General features: G+C 36.4%; 2 protein-coding genes across 2 annotated transcripts; both read right to left on the bottom strand.

Moving 5' to 3' along the window:
- Nucleotides 1-391: 391 nt before the first annotated feature.
- On the bottom strand, nt 392-1,332 carry LOC121800750 (B3 domain-containing protein Os03g0212300-like). The gene is made up of 3 exons (XM_042200257.1): nt 1,267-1,332; nt 914-1,181; nt 392-828 (listed from the first exon to the last, which is right to left on the bottom strand). The coding sequence occupies exons 1-3, from the start codon at nt 1,330-1,332 to the stop codon at nt 392-394; spliced, it is 771 nt and encodes a 256-aa protein (XP_042056191.1).
- Nucleotides 1,333-5,046: 3,714 nt separating this feature from the next.
- LOC121801184 (calmodulin-binding protein 60 C-like) lies at nt 5,047-8,440 on the bottom strand. Its single transcript, XM_042200631.1, has 7 exons — nt 7,802-8,440; nt 7,630-7,705; nt 7,169-7,209; nt 6,555-7,060; nt 6,293-6,453; nt 6,019-6,210; nt 5,047-5,937 (listed from the first exon to the last, which is right to left on the bottom strand). The coding sequence occupies exons 1-7, from the start codon at nt 7,879-7,881 to the stop codon at nt 5,389-5,391; spliced, it is 1,605 nt and encodes a 534-aa protein (XP_042056565.1). The 5' UTR covers nt 7,882-8,440; the 3' UTR covers nt 5,047-5,388.
- Between the last annotated feature and the right edge of the window lie 8,086 nt (nt 8,441-16,526).

Below are 16,526 nucleotides of genomic sequence, written 5' to 3'. Positions count from 1 at the left end.
GTAAGACATTTTATTCCACATCAATTTTTTTCCCATTTTCTAATGGCCATTGCTTTATAGTCAAGTTGATTGGAGGGTCTGTATTATTTAAGTTATTTGTTATGTTTTGTGAGGTTCATACCAGCTCATATAATTACCACCATGCTATTAATCTGTTATGGGCTCATGATCGCATGCTTTTCTTATACACAATAATATACGAAGTCAAATGGAGCTAACTGTATATAGGCGGCGTTAAACGACGTTTGGGATTCAAAATAGCAAGCCGATTAAGAAAATTTGGTGAGCTATACTCACCCACAGTACACGCTAGTTCAGTCATAACACACTAACATCATACATACTTCATATTAGATAGGTATTTCACTGAAGCTGCAAACAAAGGAACCTCTCAAGGCTGATCAAACCACACATAAAACTGAACCTCAGTCCGATCAATGAGTTTGAAGTGGCACCGCACACCAACCACTAGATTGTTACGTTCCTTGAAACGTCTCCAGCCGCGTTTCACCCAGATCTTGGTGTCGTTGTGATCGAGAATGATGTACCAGCAGTCACCGTTTACATTGATGTACACCGGGTCTTGAAGGGAAATCATTCGAATGTGGCGGCGCCAAAAAGCCATTGGAATCTCCAGTGTGCTGTTGATGTTCGACGAATCAAGCGTAACGGTGAACGTCGGGCAGCCATCCTCATCCAATACCCCTGCGTCCGAAGCATAGTCGTCACCGTCCGACGAGTCCCCACCCTCTGATTGCGTTGGCACGTAGTCGTCCGATGTATCCACATCCGGGGCATCACTATGGTAGGAGTCTCCATATCCAGTGGCTTCGTATAAATTTAATGAGGAAAAAAAGGAAAGTCAGAGGCAACGACCACCTAGTAACGTACTTTATTCGGTTATATAACGCACCTTGTAGATCACCGAGAGGAGGACATCCAGTTCTTGGGTTATAGCGCTTCACAAGGAATACCCCCGCGTCGACCATGATAAAAGTAAGCACATCATGGTGAACAATTTCGTTGGTGATCCGAAAGTCCGACCAGCCAGCGTGGAAATGGCAGCCACTCGCAATATTCAACACACGAACTAGGAAAATCCTCCTTCCTAGCAGCGTGATTAGGCGGCAGTCGAAAGGTAGGTTAGCACCATGAAGAGCCACAAATTCTGGTGGAATGCGCTACACATATAATGAACAAACACTTAGGTTAAGCATTAACAAGTCGACGTTATGAGCACAAAACAGAGAACGACCAAAACATTACCAACTCATTCAAACTAGTAGCTTCGGAAAACGTCTTGATGAAGGACGGCATTAGTAAGTACTCCATGACTCGGTCGTTGGCCATGAATGAAAACACTCTGAGATGTGGTGATGTCTAGCCTTGGTAAGGTGTATTTAACACCGCTGAATACCCCCGCATCCACTGTGTTTCTGATGGCTTGATTAGCCATATCACTGCAACCCCATTGGTCTTATTACCCTCATCATTAATGCAGAGCCTAAGTTAGTGAACACCACACATCATAGGTTGCTGAAATTTAGCCTTTTCAGAGACTAATTGAATGTGTTTCAAGCGTTTGGTTTTGGCAGTATATGCCTTGGCTTAACCCAGCTGTTGATTCCGAGAATTGTTGCATTTATTCCTCAATATTTGACCGATGCATTATGCACCACTAAACTGACGATTTAATTTTGTCCACTGAGTTCCGTAATGAGGTAGTAATTATGCAAAATGAAATAAGAAAATATCTATAAATATTTCACACAAATGCTTAAGAGTAGATTCATTAGAACTGCTAACTGGTTTCAAAATAACATCACTACATTGTTCTCTCATTTCAAACATAATGAGGTAGTAATTAGCAAAATGAAATGGGGTCCCTATGTTAACGATTACAGCTTTTCGTCGGCTTCCAGTAGATCAAACACAAAGGCTGCACGAGCAGTTTCGGGCAAGCCCCGAAATAGATCAAGGAGTTCGGGTTCCTTAACAAGTTTCTTTGAAATATAGAACTGCAGCTTGAGAGATAAGCCGGGAATACTTTTTAGTTGATCAAAGACCTCCGACCTCTTGTTGCTCAGATCGAACTCATACCAGATCCTATTCGAAATCTCTTTCAATCGTTCATTTGTGTCTGTGTGAATCTGCCCCATGAGAGTTATAACTCCATCCATCTTGTCTTCTACTTTTTGCTTCTTAAGCACCTTTTTGGCAACTTGTTTTCCTCTCAAGGAACCTGATCCAGAAGCAGCCCCTATCGTTGTTCCTGTCCCCCTAATGCCTCTCCTCCTGGACCCACACTAACATCAACACCAGATCCAGGCCCTCCTACTTCGGTAGCGGACTGGCTCTCATCAATCATCTCAGGCAGGACATCTTCCGGGAAGACCATGTCAGGAAATAGATCTTGTAAACTCATGTGAGTGGATGTCCCATCCGCGGGTTGAGTCTCATCCGCGGCCGGAGAATCATCTTTGTTCCCGTAAATGGTCCTCGCAGCAGCACCAACGTCTATACGGTTTTCACCATCAGCCCGGTCATTTCCAAAAACCTCCTTCCAGTCTTCGTATTGAGGCCATGATTTGTTCCGCATATACTTGGCATGCCTGTCTCTCTGGACGCAAACAATCACACAACGAATATTAACAATTACATTCTCTTATATCAATGGAACTAACATCAGTGATGGTTATAAATGAAGTCATGTTTTATGATACGTATTGAAGCCAATACCGCTGTAGTTACCATAAGATAATACATACCTTACAAAATAGCGCCCATTGCTCGTCATCACATTCAATTCGGTAGGTACCATCTGAATTGAAGCCAATGCCGCTGTAGTTAAGCATCGTCTTAAGTGATTCGTAGTTCCTCTTCCAAGTAGTAATCTTTGAGTAGATATGCGGGTGTGGCAGTATATCGGTATTTGGAAATTCACTCTTGATCGCCTCCCGCGCCCGAACAAGGTAACCATTGCGAAATCCATTGTCGGACTTCCAGCCGTTTGTTGCCAACTCCTTTAAAGTTGCCATTAGGATTTCTTCCTCACGAGCCGACCAAATGCGCCTCGACCTATCAGATTTTGCGTTTCTGTTTGGGCCCAAATCCTTGCTACCTACCATCAGTAAACACCCAATATAACTGCATGCCAGATATAATTCTGAGTTCCAATAGAATAGCAACGAACTTAACCTAACAGACTATTACCTTCTGGGCTTCCATCGTCTTCGCTACCTTCAGTGTGTTGTGAGGCCATATCAATCAAGCTGTAAACGAACAGGTGATTGATAGTTCATTAGAAACCCTATCAACCCAGGCAATGACATTACAATAGGGTAGCCATGTAAAACAGATGATTCCCAAACGGACTAGCTAAGTCGCGCAACACATAGAGCAATAAACTTCAATACCGACATTTTACTTGTGAGAGCAATAATGCTAACTAATACTGATACCGAGTCTTGGGTCTGAGTTATATGCAATTTATGTAGAATATATCAGAAAATCAATCCACAAACACAAACCAAATCAATCCACAAACACAAACCAAATCAATCCACAAATACAAACTAAATCAATCCACAAACACAAACCAAATCACAATAACCTCTGCCTGCCACGTTTTGGGGATGGTGTTCGTCGGCCGGCCGCTCCTGGAGTGAAATGACAGTAATGGCGCTCGATTTTTGATTTTAGGGGGTAGAGTATATTTTTGGTAGGGATGAATTAGGGCTTGGAGGACCAATTTGGAATTATGCAATTGTTTTGAGGGTAAAGCTGTCAATCGAACTCGGTATCAGTACTTTCGATCGAGCATAACAAAAACAATATAAGCTATCTGATTAATTGTCTCAGGGAAACCAAACGCCTAACATGAGATAAGCTATCTTCTTGGTTATCAGCTATATCTTACAAAATCCGATATGACTACCCTATCTCATATTGCCATCTCCGGGCAATCAAACGCGCCCTTAGTAACGTATTTACACATTGACATGTTGATTTTCATGATGTTTGTAATCATTTTTGTTACTCCACTTAGAGCATCTCAAGGGGAAATATATATTGAGAAGATATATTTCACATTTACCATTTTAAAAAAGTTATTATACCTTCTTAAAAAGGTAATGGACTCTAAGAAAAGAAGGTAAATTAAAAAGACAAACAAAAATAACTATTTTTACCTTTTCTATCAAAAAAAGATAAAGATACATTCTCAAAATGAAAGAATAGAAAAGGTAAAGATACCTTCTCAAAATGAAAGAAGGTAGTATAATACTTTCTCAAATACACTTTTCATTGGAGCATGAAATTTTATGTAGAAGGGGTAAATATGGTAGTTATTTCTCTTTAAGCATCTCCAAGGGGGAAAGATAAATTCAGAAGGTATATATCTTATTTACCTTCTCAAAAAGTAATGGACTCCAAGAGAAGAAGATAAATGAAAAAAGCAAATAAAAATAACTAACTTTTTACCTTTTTTTTCAAGAAGAGGTAAAGATATTTCTCAAAATGAAAGAATGTATAATACTTTCTCAAATACTTTTTTTCTCTTGAAGAATAAAATTTTATATAGAAGAGGTAAATGAGTAGTGATAAAATGCAAACTCATATATTGTACAAATTCCAAACTGTGATCTGGACAGTCAAAAAATATCAACAGATGACAAAATAGTAGCAACAGAAAATATCAACACAATGTCAACACAATATCAACAAAACATCAACTATTTCCTTTTCTAATGGTTCCAGATCATAGTTTGGAGTTTGTACAATATTTAGAGTTTGTATTTGATCACATTCCAGATGTAAATATGGTAGTTATTTCTCTTTAGCTCTCCATTTACCTCTTCCCTTGAAGATGATCATGGCGGAAATGACATCTTTCCAAGTCAGTAAATTTGATCTCCGTCGCAGTGCATTCGTGATGAAGATGTTGAATGACGATTCTAAATTGTCGGAGAATGAGGTAAGGTAGAGATCAATTTCCTTTTAATTTGTGCCATCTTAATTAATAGTACTACTAGTACTAAAAGGTAATTGAAAATAAGTTAATTGTATTCCAAGGGGGAGAAAATAAATATTAGATGAAACATTTCATTGACTTGCACTATATACAAACAATCTTGAAAGTGAGGGTAGAAATGAAAAAAGGGAGATGATGACGGCATAAGAAATAAAAGAAAAAAGAAATAAAAGAACGCAGGCAGCTCCCAGGAAGCTTAACAAAGGGCAGCTGCTATCAATCTTGGGCAGCTGAATCTTCACCGGGTGCTGCACACAATTATCACCTTAACTTACACTAACCTTACAACCCCAACTATGCCTATACATATTATATAAGCTAAGCTCTTGCGCTCGCTTTGCTAGATCTCACCTGCATTACATATAGCTGTAGAACATCTTGCACTTCCTTGCCGCCACATTGCGCCTCACCAGTATCCGCCACTTCACCACTGCCAGCACCTTGCACCACCGTGTTTTCGGGCTCCCACTCCTGGGGATGAGGAGGCTGGAATCCGAGGAAATCACCCCAATCCCATGATTCATGGGATCAAAATACTGCCCATTCCCCTGCCATGGTGACGACTCCACCTGAAACGCTGGCAGGTCATCAGTTGGCAGGCCCATCCCCACGTACTCGCCTTCTGAGCCCCAGCTCTCATTCCCGTCAATGCAGAATCCATGAGTTAGAGGATCACTCATGGCAAAGCTGTTTCTGAATGTCGCATTGAACCCTTGTGCACACTCTGAACTCTCCCCAAACTCATACGAACCGCCACTCATATCAATTCCATGGAGATCCAAGTTAGGATTTGTAAAACTCTCAGGTGCTGCGTTTCCCAGAAGCATCGGGAAGCCAGCAACAGACTCCGGGATCCACTTGTCTAAATTGTTATATGCTTGCTGTTTGAGATCTTCCACCAGCCTCTGTCAACACAAGCTACATTAGTTTTCAGCCATGTATATCAACATGTAGTAGGAAAATATATTTTGTTGTAAGATACCAACCATTTGGAAACCATTGAGAGTATTGACAGGACGGTAGTTTTCTCCATCAAGAATCACGCCAACAAACCTATCTATGGAGTCGAAAAACAACACCCCCTGTGCAGTCCTGTACGTGCTCCTCTCTTCACCTAGGTTACATGTATAGGCATGCTTCATGATCGTCTCCCATGTCTTGTTCGAGGCATTAAGTATCTACATGGAGAATATGTTTAGCAAAGAATCAGTATTTGGTTTATACATCTCACGACTTGAGAGATCAAGAGATGTCACTTACAGTGCGTACTCTGGACTGGTCTCTGGCACAAAGCCTCAAAAAATCTCGGACAGTGAATATCCCAGATCCCTCCAGCTTCTTATGTGACTTGCCATCCTTAGCTATTTTCTCGAGACGCCATACTTCATCGCCCAAAGCTGGAGGGTAAAGCTTCTGGTAAGCTGATAAAACAGATAATCTGTCAGTACAAAACTCTTTCTTTGTGGTATAAGATCTGCAAATAAAACAGCTTAATGCTAATATAATTCACAAGAACACTTACACTCTCCACGATGATCTTTAACTCTGAAGGCGTTGCTCACCGCTTCTCTGATGCTTGTATCATCACAGGTTGTCAGCACTTTTGCCCCCAACCGGAATTTCCCGGTTCTACTCCATTTTGAGTTATCCGTAAAGCTCAACTCGCCAATATACCCGACACCATCATTGAGAGTAACTGTCGCCTCCCCAGCCACCAATGGCCTTTTCCCTTCTCGGTTTTTAACTTGTTTGCTGTCAAACTCCTGCTTCATCCAATCCTCTCGGTCATCAGGCGTGAAGTCACCATCAAGAACAATGATTTTGACTTTTGCAGATGAGAGGGGGCTCCGCGAAATTATCTGCCTTGAAGCAGAATCACACAGGACAACTTTGATGGGACTTCTATCCGCAGACAGAAGCCTGTTGCCTGTAAAAAGGGTTTCAGGCAAGTTGCTATGAAATTGAAGCTGCAAACTCCTTGTCACGACCGGGCATTCTACTTGATTGTATGAGGGCATATAAGAAACACTGTTGTAGAAAACATTTATATATCAAAACAAGTCATAAAAATATATAGAGCATAGAGACAAGTCATTCATAATGTGATTACCAGTAAAATAACAAAATCAAACTCACCTCATAAACCGGTGCAGTGCTTGATCCACTGATTCTTGAACCTATCAAGAGGAAAACATAGCAAAATATTTATCAGGTCATATAACAGATCTCTATTATAATACAGATCTAAATTAAGAATCAAACAGGGTCATTATCACTTGAAAAATCAATCACAATATACCCACTGCTTGGAAAAGTTATACTATATATCTATCATCCACAGTTGGGTAAACATGGTTTAGACATCAAGTCAAATCAGATCCATGTTCACCCAAAAAAATATAAAGAGGAAATTGCAACAAACTAGTAGAGCATAAAACAAGCCTTCACCAAATGCAATTGCAAACCATATTAAACTGATAAACAGAGGAAAGGATAATTCATGAATACAGAACATAGCAGTAGCAATAGTACTAATAAAATAGTAGACAAATAGAAAGTTGAAAATCTGAAAACAGGCAAAATAGAAGTAAACATACCATTTTTCTGATAATAGGCTCCAAGCAGGACACATGTTCTTGAACAGTCCGTCCATGATTCAGCCCTTTCAACAAACTGCAAAAAACAAATCCACGAAAAAAAAATGAAGAATCAGCCACCAAAAATGCAAACCACGAAACAACATAGCAAAAGAATGAACGAATGAATTACGTGGATGAGAAATAATGGCGTTTATTCGGAAGTCGAGAACCTTCCTCGTCGCCCTGCCTGTGCTGCCGTTTCTGAACCATCAAAAGGCTACGATTCGATTCTAACTAGTCAGCTCACCAACTACAGTAGAGTATACTGGGCGATTGAGAATGAAAATTGTTCGAGGCAGGTAGCAGCTCAAACCGTCAGCCTTCAGTTGGTTTAAATAGAAGTTCAAAGCGCGATTGAATTCAGTGGAAACTCACACGAAGCTTCATCAATGCATAAGTCAAGCACATTTACACCAAAATCAATAATTTAAAAAGGATTAGCCCACAATTCCGATGTAGAGGATTGGCGTTGGTGATGCGATTTATATAGAATGCCAAATGTAGCGTGTAGAGAGTGACAACAACTATTCAAACGAACTGAAATAACCGCGTGGAGTGAGAAAGTACAAATCAAAACATTTATTATTGCGAAACGCGATGATAGGCTTACTTTAAAAGGGGCATACACCGGTAGAGCTTAGAGAGAGAGAGGGAATGGAAAAATAAACACGGATGTGCTGACTAGGTGGGAGATTTTGATGTTGATGTTGATGTTGATGTTGATGAGAGGAGCATGAGGAAGAAGGTGGGAGGAAGCTGCATTCATTCAGTCCGCGGTAAAAACCTAAAGAGGAGATACGCGAATTAAATCTGCATCGCGGAGACTTTGCTAGCTCAAGTCGTCGCGGACCGGTTTCCGGTTCTCGATCCGGGTCATGGATCCGGTTCTGGCTAGTTGGTTAGGCATTTACCACGCTTGAGCTCGAGTAAATTAGAGCTTGCTTTAAAAATTCAAGCTTCACTCATTACGTTATTTTGAACGAATCAAATTCCAAGACCAACTTTTTTAATTTTAGACTGGTTTAGTAAGTTTGAACTCTGCTCCTTTTTAAGTCATTACAAAAGAATCAAATGCCAACACCAAATTGCGTATTTTGTAAAAATAATTATAGGAGTAGAATAAAAATTGAGGCCAATATTTGCCATTTGAATTTTGTCTAATTTATATAAAATACTGAGTATTAATTTTAATATATAGTACTACCTTTTAATTTCTTATGTTTTTCATTTTTTTACTAGGTTTTTATTTCTCTAGCTTATAAATTTCTTTTTAGTATCAACTCATTAATTATTCAAACATGCACTTTCACTTCGTGGAATATCTTATAAGCATCGAGAACTTGTAAGTTCTCTAAAATAAAGTTAGAGAAATACTCCAATAACATTTTATTTTGAAAAACACATTAAGAAAGTGAATGCCATATTATTTGTGATTTATTGATAATAATTACGAGTATTTTTATATGTTTAGAAAGTAACCTTTCAGAGAGTCATAGTTATAATGATAAATAGTCTGTTTAATCAGAAAAAACAAACTAAAACTAAGTCATTTTCATGATGAAAACAGTAATTTCCCTTTAATTGGATTTTTAAGAATCTATTTAATTTATGAAATTTACTTTGGCGAAATGCACGCACACGCGAATGGTATGTTCGCATCTTTGCATTGTCTCAAAAATTTTATGATTTAATTCTATTAGAGTCATTCCATTTTTCATAATAAAACAAAAGCTCAAATCTAAAGAAGAGGAACAAACATCAATACCTATCAAACAGTTCCGCATCACAAAACAAAAAAAAAATCAATAAAACAACATGGGTAATCTTAAAGAAAGGCGTCGACTTCAAAGCAAAAGGTACACATACACAAATCAAACAAAAATGCAAAGGGATATACTCAGTTCATAAAGAAAGTGTAGACAAATATCATATTTTTTCAAGAAAAAACTAAAAACCTTTTAGATTTGATGTAGTATTTATAATTCATATGCTGATCAATTCAAATTTTTTCCATGAAAAATTTAAAAACCATTTAGAGTTTATGCATCTATAACCAAGTGACTTTTTTTTATTTTTCAGCTCTTCTTTCAAATAAACATTCAAACGTATATTCCTAGACATTTCGATGTGCAATAACTTTGAAATCCATTTTAAATCATAGAATTAATGACAATTTTGTTCACTTATTACCGACAATAATGAGGGAATGGGGTCTCGATGTTTTCCAGCTTTGACTCTGATTTTCTTATTTTTGGACACTACTTTATTAATTTTTATATACCACATAGGGATGAATTTTGTTTGCATTATACTCCGTATTACATTTGAAATAGTACTATTATAACGTAATTTATCTTTATTTCCAATTTGTATGGCACAATATTATAATACTAGAAGTTCACAATTATAAGATTTAAAAGGAAGGCGTGGTTAGAGCCAGACTTTTTTGGTCAATGAGAACATTTCATGTACTATATTTTTCTTTAATGCATAGCCCTATCCTAGTAAACACAATTACACAATAACGACAGTTAATTCAGAATTAAAAATAGATTAAAATTAGGTTAAAATTAAACAATTGGTGTGTCAAAACGATTTGTGTATAATTCAGACTAAGTCACGCATTATCAAAGTTTACTGGAAAATATTTATTCAGGTTTAGTGGAAAATAAATTAATGAAGATTTTAAAGTTTGTTATTTGTAACACCACTTTTAAATTCAGGAAAAATAGGAGAACGAAACAAAGTTTATGATTTTTTAGACCAATAACCTTTATATTAGAGCATCCCCATCCGTGCTCTGGCCAACGAGCACGGATGTGGGCCCGGATCCACTTTTACTCCATGTCCTTAGACAAGAGCACAACACTCACATCCGTGTTCTTTCGCAAGTACAAGTTCAATGGTCCCACCATTCTATTATTCAACTTAAATAAAAACATTTTCACAATATTAAAATGCATTAAAATTACCCAGAATACTATTACAAATTATAAAAAAAATAAAAATTACATAATTAAAATTCTAAAAATTAAAAATTACATAATTAAAATCCTAAAATTTAAAAATTACATAATTAAACTCCTAAAAAATAAAAATTACATAATTAAAATCTAAAAAAATAAAAATTACATAATTAAAGGATAAAAATACCCCGTGGAAGACTATTCATCCAGCTCTACCCCCAATGTTCTTTGGAGACCTCGTATCATTGCCACATGCGATCGAAGTTGCTCGGGGGTCATAGTTGACCTATCGACCAAATTGAGTTGGGCCAAAACCCCCCACAACGAGTTGGAGGGGGGTTGAGGTGGCACAAAGGGAGCGGGATCAGGGGCGTATGGAGTCGCGGCGCGACGACGGTTGGCCGTCGACTTTTTCCTTCCTTGCGACCGACGTTGGGAACTACTCGGGCCGGCGTCGGGGCTACCCAAGGTAGCTCCGGCGAGCTGGGTGGACACCTCATCGGAGCCAGCGTCGGATAAGGATACCGACCTCGACCGTTTTCCGGAGGAGCTAGAGGAGGAGGATACGTCTCCCCTATACTTCGGATGCACACGCACCTCCTGCCAAACATTGAGGTACTTGAACGGTTTGTAGTGTTGGGATTGGTAGGTCGCCAACGCGGCACTGGTGATGTCGACCTCGCTTCTGCCGCTCCCCGCCGACCGCTCTTCCTGGAGGTAATACCCCTGGAACTTTTGGATTTCTTCGTTGGCTCTGTATATGGCATTGCGCACCATACTCTCGTTGCGCTTGATTGTTCCAGCCGGCCAGTTTTGATTGTACCGGCGACAGATGTGCCACTAAAAATGATCCCCGGATTGGTTCGTGCCAATCTCCGGATCTTTGGAGATAGACAAAAACGCTTTGAATAATTGATCCATCTCCCCCGGAGTGTACGGGGTGCGGACACCACGAGTAGGAATAGGAGGAGTTTGAGAGCCGCCGCTCCCTTCCGCTCTAGGTACGGGTGGTTCGGGTGCCCACCCGTATTGCCCCTCGGGGGCATCTTGATTGTCCACTGAGTAAGGCCGATAGCCATCCAGAGCTTGCGAATTTTGGGTTTGAGGAGGGGCCGAAAATTCCGTTTCCGGACTAGGAAATGGTTGTCCACATAAATTTAATTTTGATTAAAATTACAATCGAGTACGCTCGATACCTGATAATTTCGATAGATGCCGACCTGATTCTAAACCCGATACCTAATAAATCGAATATCGGGTACCAGATACTCGTAATTTTATGAATCAGGTCAAGTAATGCCCAATATCTGGTTAGAAACTCTTGCGAACGATACAACACCAACTAATCTTCAATGGTTTGAGTATTTTTGTCTCATAAAAAAAACACCAATCTAATCTAAGTAGTACTTTTTCTCAAACTATGAGACTATAGGAAAATCTCAGCCTTCACGCCAACTTTAAATTTGAGAGTTTTTTTTTGTGCTAAAATCAAAATATTAGGGTCAATAGCTACATTTATGAATTGACTAAAAATTTTTGGACAATTTAAAAAACGATTTTCAGGCATAATTACACTATGGTTTTAAATTATACTACTATATATTTCTTTTGGTTAAGAGAGTATGGCCATTTCACATTTGCTAATGTATTCTGTGCTACAAAGCTTTGAATACGCTTCGTGCAAATTATTAGAGTCAACAGCTACATTTATGTGCGTGTTGTATAATTAATTAGCAGGTTATATAATATAGGTAATTAGCAGGTTATATAGTAGAGCAAACATAAGAATTTTATACTACATATTAGAACAAACATCCAAGTAGTTGACATAAGAATGATGCCAAATAATCACGCGCTATGATTGTCCACAAGGTTTTTAGATTTTATATTATTCATAAATAATTAAATACTACTCCATATCTAATCTAAGTATAAGTATCAATGATAAAATAACAGCAACAAAAAATATCAATATAACACAGATTATAGTTTGTCCAATCTTTAGAGTTTGTATTTGTTTATATAAAATATAAATAGTATACGTATATATCTATTGGTCAAATAATCTTGTGTACCAGTGGTTGTATTGTAAATAAATAAGGAGTCAAGATGCTATTGAAAGGGAATAATTTCAAAGTCCTTCCAGTGCAATATTTGTATTCAAGATTTGGTAGGTGCCATATAATTGCAACTGACAAAACAAGAAAACCTTTTGATTTTATCGATTCGAACAAATTTAAAAATTGTTTATCAATTTGACATGTATACAAATATTTATTGATAGTTCTTAATAATTATAACAGATGGAGACCATTTTTTTGGCACTAAAAGAAATAGGCGTGATGCTTAAAAAGCAAGTAACTATGAGGATGACTGGCCAAAAATGTTTAAATGCCATCTTTTGTGAGCATATACTAAACCACAACCTTACTAGGATCTGACTGTGTCGGCATTACTATTCCAATTAGATCGTAACGTACTAATATAAAGAATATTGAGTAGGTGATTATTTTAGTAAAAAAAAATATTTTTGTCAACCCGTAACTAAAATACTTGAGAGCAAAAGGAGATTAAAATATGAAGCGATGTGAATTACCAATGAAGTTCCCGACTTATTTTAAAGGGAGTTTTCTAGGATATTTGAAATGGATATTCCTAGAAGTTTAATTTCACTTTACTAGTAGCACTCACGTAAGAGCATCTATAATGGTTGGACTAGTGTCCGCCTTAGTAGTCGTCATATCAACATTTCCTAGGCTTACCCTTCCTTCTGCAATGGTGTCACCCTAGTGTCCGCCCTATCAGTTAAACCCTTTTTTCATTTAATTTTTAATGTTATTATTTTTTTTATTTTCACATATTATAAATAATAAATTTGAATATTAAATTAAATAAAAAACATACGACTCCTATGACTAATAAGGAGTAGTATCTTAGGCCTTGCATGTTAGTATTATTGAATGGAATGGGAGAATGAAGTGGTATATTTTACTTTCATTCCATTCCTTTGTCTAGGTTTAATTTTTTTTTAGGACTCGTCATTCCATTCCTCATAAAAATATTCGTTCCTTTCATTTAGCTAACGAATAGTCATTTTGTTTCTTTCTTATTCTTATTTCACACACACACAAAGCAACAAACACACACTAACAAAAACCCACACACACATAAGCGCGCATACACACACTACGACATACACACACACCATAACAATATTATCCAAAATATTTAGAAAAATATTTTTGAATGAATCAATTTATTTTGGAATCAATATATTAATTATTTCATTACATTACATTTAATTCCTATATTATTTGTAGTTACCAACCAAGCAAAGGAATGCAATCAATCAAAAAATAACAATTTCATTAATGGTGTATTCCTTATAGCTATCAAACAAGAGAATGCAATGGAATTATCATTTCATTTCAATATTTATTACATTCACATCTCCGTTTCATTCCCTTTTTATTCTATTTCATCATATCAAGAAGGGTCTTAAAAAATAAATCTAAGTATGATTGTTTTTGAATGAATCAATTTATTTTGGAATCAATATATTAATTATTTCATTACATTACATTTAATTCCTATATTATTTGTAGTTACCAACCAAGCAAAGGAATGCAATCGATCAAAAAATAACAATTTCATTCATTTTGTATTCCTTATAGCTATCAGACAAGAGAATGCAATGGAATTATCATTTCATTTCAATCTTTATTACATTCACATCTCCATTCCATTCCCTTTTTATTCTATTTCATCATATCAAAAAGGGTCTTAAAGAATAAATCTAAGTATGATTGAAATGCAACTACCTTCAAAATGAAGTACTCCATCTGTTCCACTCAAGATATCCATATTTTTAGTGACACGAGATTTTAGGAATAGTTGTTATGTAGAATAAGTAGAGAGAGAAAAAAATTAGTTGAATATTTTAATAAGGAGAGAAGAGAGAGAGAGATTTATTTTCAAATATAGAAAGTTTACCACTTGAAAGTGACAAATTAAAAAAGAAAGATGAACATCTTGAATGAGATGGATGAGATGGAGGGAGCAGTAATTTTTTTTCGCACAAATTTATTGGAGAATGTTAAATTGCGTGAAATAAATATTAGACATAAGATTAAGAATGAACTTATGAATCAACATTCCATTTTCGGATACGCTTTCGTTTAAATTGAGTGATTATTATTGTATTGTTTTTCGTGGGAATTCTATCATTTATTTATGCAGTGGTGAATCAAGAAACAATGAAATTTATTAAAGACTAATTTTATGTATTTAAATTGACCGATCGTAGATTTTTTTTCGGCAGAATTATCATATGCATCAAGACTTGTCTAGGTTAATTAATGCACGCCGAAAACCTCTCACAATCTGATTTCGTTTAATTCAATCGTTTAACAAATAAAGAAACAGCACATCAAAATGTGAAAGTGACGCAAGTTGTTACAAATTAGCTGATTGCACTGACAAAAAAAATAACACATACTACTGATTAATTATCAATAATAACACACAAAAAATGATAAATTTTGAACTTTTAGATGATCCTAACTTTGGTTAGATTTTAATCAATAGAGTGGTTACGACGAGACTAATCCATGTGCTCTTTTGATGCACACCGCTCGAGCTTATTTAAGTAAGCTCGTCATAATAGCTCAGTCGATTAAAAATAATTAATAGTGAGACGGCTGTTACTGTTATCAACCGTGCTGTGCTATGCACGGGACATAGAATTTTCAAATAATGATAATAAATTCTAAGGTAAGTAAACAAAGGATAAAAAGAATATAATGAAGTTTATACTTAAGAATATGTGTTAATTATATAAGTAGTCATAACACTATAAACCCAAAGAGGAGATATGTGACTAAGGATCAAAGCTTATGACATAGTTAGAATAATATATACAAACAAAGAAACTGTTCTACTATGAATCAAAGAGGAAAAAATCATACAATTTGAATAAATAAATAGTTTAATTTTGATCAATAAAACATTGATGTTCATAAATACGAACAAAAACTTAAAACAAAACAACACTCAAGACTGAAAATCGGAAATACAATATTTCTTAACTTCTTCCGCACCTTAAAGACTGAAAATCGGCATTGCAATATTCCGTAGCTTCTTTAGCACTTTGAAGAATGAAATTATGCATGGCAAAATGCTCAAGAATTACTGATTGATTCGCGTTTGAATCTATTAACCAAATACGTAAAAAAACAAATTTTATTTTTGTGAGTTGTTGTAACACTACTTTCCAATAACCATAGGCTAATATCTTGTACTCCCTCCGTCCCATGTAGGAGTCCCGGTTTACCATTTTTTGGTGTCTCAATTTAGGAGTCCCGGTAGCATTATTCCATAAATGATAATATGACTCACATTCCACAAACTTTTATTCACTCACATTTTATTATTAAACTAATATACACAAAAGTAGGTTCTACATTACACTGTCTTTTTTCACCAAATTTCCTTTACATTTTTTAAAACTTGTGCCAAACTCAAATAGAATACTAAAAAGGGACGGAGAGAGTAATATAAATCAGTCAAATTGCACACTTTTTTGAAAAAGTTTTCCGGCTAAAGGTATTCTTTTGGAGAAGAGGTTTGAATTAGTCTTTTTAATCAATAGATAATTATTCAAACAAACTTCAAAAAGATTGCATTATATTATTATAAGATATGTTTCAATATTCTAAAATGATATTTTGGTATTGTTCCAAATCTGAAAGGGCATGTTCACTATGTAAGAATTGGTTAATTCTTGATCCAATTGGGGCAATTATGGTGTTTACCTTCCACTAATTAATTGTTGGGGTCCTTACAATTGAGGTGGGGTCCGCACTATTCATGACAATTGAGGAAGAATTG

The sequence above is a fragment of the Salvia splendens genome, chromosome 4 (genome assembly GCF_004379255.2).
Source record: "Salvia splendens isolate huo1 chromosome 4, SspV2, whole genome shotgun sequence".
Taxonomy (NCBI): domain Eukaryota; kingdom Viridiplantae; phylum Streptophyta; class Magnoliopsida; order Lamiales; family Lamiaceae; genus Salvia; species Salvia splendens.
This window is presented reverse-complemented; position numbering and strand designations above follow the sequence as displayed.

What these genes read in the sequence shown, in the direction of transcription:
- LOC121800750 (XM_042200257.1), bottom strand. Translation starts at nt 1,332, where the DNA reads ATGGAGTACTTACTAATGCCGTCCTTCATCAAGACGTTTTCCGAAGCT. An exon ending in CTACTAGTTTGAATGAGTTG is followed by an intron (nt 1,182 to 1,266) that starts GTAATGTTTTGG and finishes TTATATGTGTAG; the next exon opens with CGCATTCCACCAGAATTTGT. An exon ending in TCCTCTCGGTGATCTACAAG is followed by an intron (nt 829 to 913) that starts GTGCGTTATATA and finishes ATTTATACGAAG; the next exon opens with CCACTGGATATGGAGACTCC.
- LOC121801184 (XM_042200631.1), bottom strand. Translation starts at nt 7,881, where the DNA reads ATGGTTCAGAAACGGCAGCACAGGCAGGGCGACGAGGAAGGTTCTCGA. An exon ending in AGCCTATTATCAGAAAAATG is followed by an intron (nt 7,210 to 7,629) that starts GTATGTTTACTT and finishes TCCTCTTGATAG; the next exon opens with GTTCAAGAATCAGTGGATCA. An exon ending in CTCTCAATGGTTTCCAAATG is followed by an intron (nt 5,938 to 6,018) that starts GTTGGTATCTTA and finishes TTGTGTTGACAG; the next exon opens with AGGCTGGTGGAAGATCTCAA.